Source organism: Medicago truncatula, chromosome 6, assembly GCF_003473485.1.
Source record: "Medicago truncatula cultivar Jemalong A17 chromosome 6, MtrunA17r5.0-ANR, whole genome shotgun sequence".
Classification (NCBI taxonomy): domain Eukaryota; kingdom Viridiplantae; phylum Streptophyta; class Magnoliopsida; order Fabales; family Fabaceae; genus Medicago; species Medicago truncatula.
Window position 1 is genome coordinate 33,028,207 of NC_053047.1, and position 9,959 is coordinate 33,038,165.

General features: G+C 32.0%; 1 protein-coding gene across 1 annotated transcript; it reads left to right on the forward strand.

The window, feature by feature from the left end:
• The first annotated feature begins 719 nt into the window (after positions 1 to 719).
• On the forward strand, positions 720 to 8,275 carry LOC112422838 (uncharacterized). The gene is made up of 2 exons (XM_024786527.1): positions 720 to 870; positions 7,524 to 8,275. The coding sequence occupies exons 1-2, from the start codon at positions 720 to 722 to the stop codon at positions 8,273 to 8,275; spliced, it is 903 nt and encodes a 300-aa protein (XP_024642295.1).
• The last annotated feature ends 1,684 nt before the right edge of the window (positions 8,276 to 9,959 follow it).

Sequence of the window (9,959 nt, forward strand, 5' to 3'; positions counted from 1 at the left end):
GATTATTTGTCATTTCATCTATCTATAAAAATAAAATAAAAAAGTTTATGTTATATTCTTGTCAACATAGTTTAATTGATAATGACATTGCAGTATGTAAGAAACATGAATAAATTTCTATCTAATAGACTACTAAAAAAGTTTGTCATATACTAACATATAACACCACACTCATATAAAAGCAACATACAACGTCACATACATTATTGCATTTCAATTTGGGATGACCACGTAACAAGTTAAAGAATACAACATAATGAAAAGACCAAAACCAAATCTTTTAAATTTTATAGAGACGGAAATCAATTTTTTTTTTGGGACCAAAATAAAAATAAGCTCAAGCAATTTACTTATAAAAAGAACACCTATAACCTTATAAAAGTTGTCATAAATGATTGTTCAAATATTATTACTCAAAACAAAAAACCGTTATTATAAAAGTTGTCATAAATGCTAGCAACACTCATTTTATTAAACTCTTTTCAACACTCACTTTTTTATTGGATGAAATATATATGAGAAATGTTAATGAGTGCCTGCAAGGCACTCTTTAAGAGTCTTAAATTTTAACTTTTTATAAAAACGTGTGTATTCAATGCATTGAAAATTGAACTGTTTGACTTTTTTAAAGAATAATTTTCTAATTTTGAATGTTTAAAGAGTGTCCGGAGGCATTCGTTAACAAGACTCCATATATATAAGTCTCCACCAATTTGAGAATGGTTCTTTTAGAAAGAGCAATGCCAACAACACTCATCTCTATGCTTGCCAAAATCCATGGTGAAAATCCCGTTGTCAGTGAGGCGAAAGGGGTGGTACCTACCTGCACATGTGCTCTGATGCCTAAGTCAGGTGGGAAACAAGGAGAATGTAAGGTTTTAGGGAGAGAACGAACTTACCTGGAATTGTAGTGGAGTCCCCCTTCTATAGGCATCCGAGAGTGTAATGGACTTGAAGTTTTATTGGGTCTTACCATGTAAGTTACAACCAAGCACTGAAAGAAAGGGGAATTGAGGACGATATCATTTATTGATGTGACTCATAACTTTCATAGCCAACATTACTTTTGTCTAAAATATAAAACACCAAAATTGCCTGTATAAGTGAAAGTGAATGAAATTCTAATTAAAAATTCCAAACTTTTTTTTTAAATTTAAAATTTGAAAGATATAACATATGCATAAACTTAAGAGAAAATTGGGAAGATACTACCAAATTACACGATCATTTGGAACTATGGTTGGTGGATTGAATCTCTGGTCGAAGGTAGAAGTTACAACTATGTTCAAGTTTCTAGTTAAATATGTATTCAAAAAATTTCACAGCATATGCAAACATACACTATGGAAGAGAAATATAAGACGCTAAAATTAAAATCACATAATCACGTTAGTTGAAAGGTGCTTCTAACAAGTTATTAATATTTTAAGATAAGTTTTGTAAAGCAATAAGTCAACGTTGTTGCTCACACGAGTGAAAATTGTATCTTAGTTGCATCCATGATTTTTTTTTTTGTGGTGACTGAAATTTGAACCTCTGACTTTGAATATTTTATGGATTATTCATACCAATTGAGTTAAACTCACGATAATATTGTATCCATGATTTGATATTATCTTGTATTTATTCCGATATTGATGAATGAAATAATATAATTTTATGAAAAAATGCAGACAATACTTTAAAAGTTTAAACAATACCTGATTCAAACTATTTTTATTTTTGGATTCTTTAACAAATGTTTTAAAAACACTCATTTTACAGATCAGTTATAGTGCCCGCTTGATCCTGTTGGCGATTAATCGATCAGGGGTGTGTACAAGATGCGCACTAACCAGGAGGCCCCAAGCTCTCATGCTATTACATATTTTGTTTGTCATAAACATGTTCCCTTGAAGGTTTCGATTTTGTCCTGGAGACTCCTACAAAACAGGTTACCGGCGAAGGATAATCAGTTATATGTGACTGGGTGTGGAGGGTTAGAGACAATTCAACATTTGTTTTGTCTTGTCCTTGCTTCGCTTCTCTGTGGGGCCTTTCACGATCTTGACTTGGCATTTCTACGGCCGATCTGTCTTACCTTCAGGAGCATGCTATTCAGTTTACTTATTCTTCAAGTGGATTGAGAGCTCGTCGTTCCCTTTTGCAGCTTGTATGACTTTGTTGTGTTTGAGTTTTGTGGAATGAAAGGAACAACAAAATATTTAAGAACATTTAAGAACATCGAAAGTCCTATCCATTAATTTCTAGATAAAGTGAAGTTACATTCCTTTTGGTGGATGAAGATGATGTAGTAAATCCGCAAGTGCACGGTTTATCGATTATTAATAAGAGATTATCGTTCCAACATGGAGTTGTTTAATTCAGTTAACTTTTAAGAATGATTATAAGAGAGTTTAGTTGAAAAGTTGGGATTTTTAACGGTTTAAAAGTAATAATAAAAAGCGCCTTTGGATTATTGGTCTATCTTAGTGACAAACCCTTCACAAACCAAACCCTAAACCTAGAACTTTACGTTGGACTTACTTTCTAAAGACAAGTTTCTCTTAAGCCTATGACATCTCCTTTCGGTTTCAGTGAGTGTGTTCCTCTAGCAACCACGCCTATTTTCATGATTGATTGCTATTAGAATCCTTGAAGAACGAAACTTATTTTAGTGGGTATGTTCCTCTAGCAACCACGCCTATTCTCATGGTTGATTGCTATTATAATCCTTGAAGAACGAAACTTTTATTGTCTCAAGGTTTGCTAGACTATTCTCATGTTTTGCAATCCTTGTCTAATTTCACTTGTTCCAATATCAAAACTTCTTCCTTCGATGCTTCGCTTTGATATTTATGATGATGAATTAACAAATACTAACCCTCCGTTGTCGCATTATGAGTTTGATATTTGTTAATTCATTATAAAAACAGTGAAATTAGATTAGAAATTAGATTTATATAAAATTAAGGTTCGAGGCTTGATTTGATTATGATTATGTCATTAGACTCATCCAACAATCCCAAGATAAGAAGAGTCTACTCACTCATGTTCATCGTAGACATATAAGAGAAGAAGGAGAAGAACATAAAATAAAATAATAAAAAGAAGAACTTTTATTCAAAGAAAACAATTGTCACTATTAATTTCAGAGAACAAAAGATGATTATACAAGCTTGATGGTTGCTCTATTTATAGTCCAACATTGACTTAAGCCCTAAGAAATAAATCACTAAAGTGTTGCACAAGAAACCACGGGCTTTAGGTCAAAAATAAACTAATAGGCAGCTTGTCCAGGCAGCAAAAAGGGGCTCTGGGTTGGTGGCATGGCCGTGTGGCTGATGGCACGGGCCGTGCCAAGCTTCTGACTTGGGGGATTCATATTTTTGCACCAAATCTTCGTATTTTTAGTCTGAATCAGCTCCAAATCTCATTTCTTTTGCTGCAAGACTCAATCTTTAAAATATTTATTCCTGAAATTAAATAACTTCCAATTGAAGTAAAATAGTTCGAAAAAGGAAATAAAAACAAATAATCTAAATAAAATAGACTCAAATAATATATTAAAATCACTAATTATTGACTCATCAGAAGACTACTAATATTAATATTCATCTAAATTTTGATATGTGGTTGTCGAGCCCGTTTGTTTGTCTGTGCATCGGCTAATTTATTGTACTTTCGCTTTATTTGTAATTTATAATTTGTTGTCGTAATATATCTCATTTTAACTTGTTAAAAAAAGCATAAACATAACATATTATTATTATAAAAAAAAAAAAAAAATTATTTACAATGCACTTGCTAAGTAAAATAAAAAGAGTAATGCTGTCCTCAGTATACTTTCCATCTATTGGATAAATGAATGAAGAAAGCATAAAATGAATGATGCTCACACACACCATTGCGTCACCTGCAACATAATTTTGTAGCAGAAAGTAATAATAACAACAATGAATTTGCTCGATTGTTTCAAGTTTCTGCATTTTGCAGAGATGATGCTTCATACGTGTACCAATTGTTTAACACACCACGCAATGCAATGCATCGCAATTAGCAAGAGATGTTTGTGTACGGTGTGTGATAAACATTTATTATTCTGCTCATAATTCGCAGCTTTATTGATTCAAGTAATCAATTCTCAACATGTCTCCCAAGTCAGAACCCTGTTGTTGATTCAAGTAAACAATTCATCATTTTTATTTTGAGAAAATAATCAATGTGTGTTTGGTTCCATTTTGGAGGAGCTAAAAATGATTTTAAATGTATAAAATTTATTTTCTCATGTTTGATTTATCTAAAGTTGAATTGAGTTTGCCTCAAGAACCGATTCTACTTAAAGTTAGAAATCGTAGCTTCTAATTTCAAAGGTTTGATCTAGTAGTAAAAAGACAAGTTTTAAATTCGAGAGATTATGAGTTCGAGCTTCGTTAACACATTTAGAGGAAGATAAATATAAATACTTTTCTAAATGCTCTTTTGAGAAGGTCTTCAATCAGAAGATTTTCTGTACCACGACATCGTCCCTTACCCTACATTTTTATTAGGAAAAAAAAGAAAAGAAATTGTACCTTATAATTCTAATGGTTTGATCTAATAGTAAAAGGACAATTTTGAATATGAGAGATTCTGAATTTAAGCTTCGTTAGAATCTTTAGAAAGAGATATATGTAAATACCTATATAAATGCTCTTCAGAAAAGATCTTCAATCCGTTCTTAGTATAGCATCATACCTTATCCTAAATTTGTATTAGGAAAAAAAAAATTGTAGCCTCAAATTATAAAATTGATTTTAATACAATTTTTTTAAAGAATTTTATACTAAAATTTATTGTTGATCTCACTATACATAAATGCATTCACACATATATCACTTTATCTTAAACTTTATGTTCCATGTTCCATGTTTATGTTTAAATTGGTAGAAATAATTAGCTTCAATTTAATCGAAATAAATTTTTCTCAATCATAGACTTAATCAACCGAGTCGCATCATACAACAAAATATAGATAAACATTGACACATTGCCCTCGTCTATATGTTTTCTTTCCCAAATCAAAATATTCTTATCCTCAACTAATTTGAAGTTTAATTATTTCTACTTTAGACATAAACATGAAACATACAAAGTTGGATTCTATTTCACGTTTTTATTTTATTTTATCCTAAATAAATAAAAACATAACATTGTGGAGTGACCTATAATCCCACCTAACGATTAACCCCAAGCTCTTGGAAGTGGCAAGATATTTTTGAGAAAATGACAATTTGCATGCACGTGAAGATTTTTGGTTTTCATCCTCTTTACCTCATTCATTTGTCTTCTATTCTAATTGCCCTCCAATTTTTGGAAGTCACATATGGACTTATCTTTTCTAGTGTTTTAGATTTGTGTCACTCGTCTCAATTCATCCAACTTTTTCCTAAACTAATTTTATATAAATTGATTAATTAATCATAACTTTGATCAATATGAAGATTGAATCCAAATTAAAATTGATATTTCTAAACAGATGTTGGTCGTTATAGTGCCAAAAACAACTCTTTAGTTATGGTTTGAGCCGTGGCAAAGTATACCAAAACCTGCCACTAAGCAAAGTTTGTCACAGTTTATGAGTTGATCCATAGGCCAATAACAAATAAAATGGTTTCCCCTCCCATGCATGTTTATTGTAATCTATTTTGGCCACTAGATCGATCTCAAAATAAAATAAATATGAATTATGCTCTATTTCAAACATTATTATCATTCATGTGGGTTTCTACCATGGAATTGATCTTATACAAAACCCTCCGTTTGTAGAGATAATTTGTTGCCAATTCAAACAAAACTCACATCAATACTTTAATGTGTGGAATAAAATTAGCGGCAACAAAAAAAAGTGATTAAAAAGCACAAACAATAAAATAAGATAAATGAGAAGAAATACACGACGATATTTATTTAACCAGTTCAGTCCAAATTAACATACTTTGAAAGAGAGAGATCTCTCTAATTCATTGTCAAAGAGTTTCTTACAAAGAAATACAAGGATTACAAAAAATTAGTCTTCAACAAGTTCTCTAAGTAACCCTAATTTCTACTATTTTTCTAAATCTCTTTCGGTGGTCAAGAGACTGTTTCCCAACGCTAGTTTCTATCTCGAAAGGAACCAATCTTTAGGTGGCCAAGGGACTGTTTGCCAACCCTAGTTTCTATCCCGAAAGGAGCCGATCTTTAACATTTGATTTCCTAAGGATTCATTTTTTTGTTAAACTATAGTTTGCCTCACTTTTTACCTCTTGTTAGAACTGAAAACCAACACCCTATATATATATATAGGCATAACTCAGATTGTCTTCCACTCCAAGCAACAACCTTGTGGACACAACTGTTTCTAACATTTTTGGAGGACTTGGAGATAGTCCGATACTTTTTGGAGGAGGGTGAGGCGGCAACAACCAAGTGAAGAAGAGCTCTACCAAAAGGAAAAGTCTTTTAGAAAGATGATTTCCAAATCAAGGAGGAAAACTTTACATAAACAAGCTCTTAAAATTCAGTTGTATAATACTTGATGAAGGGTTGATTCTAAAAAAAACCTCCTTGGCTTATTGCATCTTTTATTTTCTAATTTTTTTTATTTGTTTTATTTTTTCTCTCGGTTTGGTTTTGGCTTGGTTCAAACTACTTTGTATTTTTTTCTTTTTCTTTTATTTTATTGATGATATTTAGAAGTGTGTTGCGGATAATTATTGAGATTATGGGGCGCCAGCATAGCTGAGATGTCCCCTCCTCTCTATGATTTTTCTCCACACTTCATGATTTATCAAAAATAAAAATGAATTTTATGTATTTCTCCTTGCAATAAATAACTAAGATTAACATTAACAGAATAATAATTAATGTTTAATTGAAATTTGAAAATGGCAAATAAATAAAATAATTTGTTTCTTCTGTAAATGTGACAATTAAAAAGGAACACGAAAAACATATATTATTATTATTTTTTTACAACTCATCTAAGCCGAATTTATGCTAAAGAGTCTGTTTTGAAAACCTTATTTTATCCTAAAGAATCTGATTTGAAAACCTTATTTTATCCTAAAAGTCTGTTTTGAAAACCTATATATATATATATATATATATATATCAATCACACATTATTGATTAAGAAGATCAAATATTATATTCAAGATTTACATATACAATAATATATGACTAATGTTATTTTGAAAATTCACACTCCTAGTTAGTATATCTTTTACTACCAAAAAAAAAAAAAAATAGGTCCAACAATTGCAAGTTTTTGAGAGAGGCTTTGATGAATTTCTTACTCTAATTGCCGATGACCATTCCTACTTCACTCCTCTCTACCACCAACAACAACAAAAAATACTATATAATTTATGTGTGTGAATTGAGTATTCTCTGCGCAAAATTGTAAATGTTAATGTCTTAAATCAGATAGGATCATAATGTGGAACATTGCACGCTAAATTATTAACAATTTTTTTGAAGAAATCAAAATGAAATATAAGCGTTTAATTTGTCTTTGTTAGGTAAGTGGTGTTGGAGGATATTGGTAAATAGGGAGGGCCTTTGGTTTAGAGTTTTGGCTTCTAGATATGGCCTTGTGGGGGGGCGGCTGAAGCGTGGTGATAGGAATGGGTCAGTGTGGTGGAGGGATATAGCTAGCATCCGGGATGGTGATGCGTCCGTGTTGGGTAGTTGGTTTCCAGAAAACTTAAGCGTACATGTTGGAAACGGTGCTAACACTTTATTTTGGTTGGATAGGTGGGTTGATGATGTTCCTTCTTGTGTCAGGTTTAGTCGTTTATATGATTTGTCTGAAAATAAATTGGCTACTGTTGCTCAAATGTTCAGTTGGGGGTGGAAGATTGGAGGGGAGGCGTGGAAGTGGAGGCGGAGAATGTGGGACTGGGAGGAGGAGATGGTAGTGGAGTGTAGGAGTTTATTGCTAACGGCTTTGCTGCAGGTTGATACTGAAGATGTCTGGACGTGGACTCCTGATCCTGTGGAGGGGTATACGGTTAGTGTGGCCTATCTTACGATCATTGATAGGACACCTCCCACTAATAATGTTCTAGCGGCTCTCTTATGGAGAAAGGATGTCCCGATGAAGGTGTCGGTGTTTGCTTGGCGTCTTTTTCGGCATAGATTGCCTTCTAAAACAAATTTGTTTCGTCGAGGTATTATTCCTTCTGAGGCTCAACTATGTATTAGTGGTTGCGGTCAACAGGAGTCCGAGACTCATTTGTTTTTATCTTGTACTCTTTTTGGTCATATTTAGCAGCTTATTCGGAATTGGCTTGGTGTTTATTCTGCGGATCCGGGTAACATTGTGGATCATTTTCATCAGTTTGGCACTTCTTCAGGTTACGGAAAATTAAGATGCTCACTTATGCATTTGATTTGGTTTGCAACTGTATGGGAGATATGGAAAGAAAGGAATGACAGGATTTTTCGTGGTCAAGAACGTTCTCATTATCAAATGTTGGAGACTATTAAACTTCTCTCTTTTTGGTGGTTTAAGGCTAAATTTACTGTATTTCCTTATTGTTTTCATGATTGGTGTCAGGCCCCGTTCCTTTGTGCGGGCATTGGTTGATTTTTGTTTGCTCTATCTGAACTTGTTTATAACTTTTGGACGGTCTTCAATGATACACCTTGTGCCGTGAAGATTGACTGTCGTTTATATTAAATTATTAACAATTCATTAATTAATTAACTTTTTTTACAGGCTAAAATAAATATTTTCCCGAACTTTTCAAGATGCAATTCTCAATCGAGCAGAGCGACGACTGAAAGATGTATTATTATGTCATATGATGTGAATTAGTGTTCTCTGAATTTGCATAATCAATTTAATTAATGTTTATTTGATTTTCTTTTTGATAAAGTAACCATAGATCCAGAGAAAAAGAGGATCACCTCTTTACAAAACTAAAAAGCATTCTCTAAAACAAGTTCTTAAGGAGACATCCCCACCTCAACCCAAAATACTTTTTCAATGCTTTTTGCGACAAATATAGGTCCCATAGAAGGTGTATAGAAAGAGATAGCCACAAACACACATCAAATACCTCTCACTAGTCCCATTCCTTTCCCAAACCCATAATCCAAACACACTTCAAAACAAAAAGCAACCCAACAAAACTTCAAAATAATCGAGAAAAGACCTATTTTAGTTTCAAGAAAAACTTTTAGTGTTTAAGAAAAACTATGAGATCAAATTAGGTATTTGAAAAAAATATAAATAAATTTAAATCTTTGAAAAAATAAAACCCGGACTACGTAGTTCTGAGACTCAATGTTTTGATGTCTTCTTCCTTTGTTTGAATAAATTTATCTTAGAAAATTGATTTATGTTAAAAGTAAGTTGATCGTAAAATATTTAATGCTTAAATACATTCCATAAAAAGTGAATTGAACAAACATTTAAATTTAAAAGTCGATTTTAGAATAAAAAACTCCAAATTTTAGTTTCAAATTTGAATAAATTCCGAAAACAAAATCAATAATTCTTGAAATCAAACAAACATATCAAAATCAAATCTATACATTTAGAATCATCCAAAATTGAAATCAAACATACATTAAGTTGTTCCATGTTTCCTCTAAAAAAAGTTGTTCTATTTTTGTTTCTCAAGAACTCAAAATGACTTTTATATTTTATAGACCAAATTAGAAGATACATGTACTTTGTCATCTCTCTCTCTCGAGCTGACATGTTCTAAAGACACATGTTAAAAACACTTAATATAGTAATATTATTATTTTAACGGTCGTACATGTAATGTTTCAAAAATTAAAAAAAATGTTCATATCAATGTAAAATTGTTTCTTTTAAAATCCTTAACATTAGAATCTATGAAGCACATACACTTCTCAGGTCATGCGTGTTCTGGTGTCGGACACGTGTCGTGTCGGACACCAACACAATACCGACATTTGTAATTACACTAAATTATGTA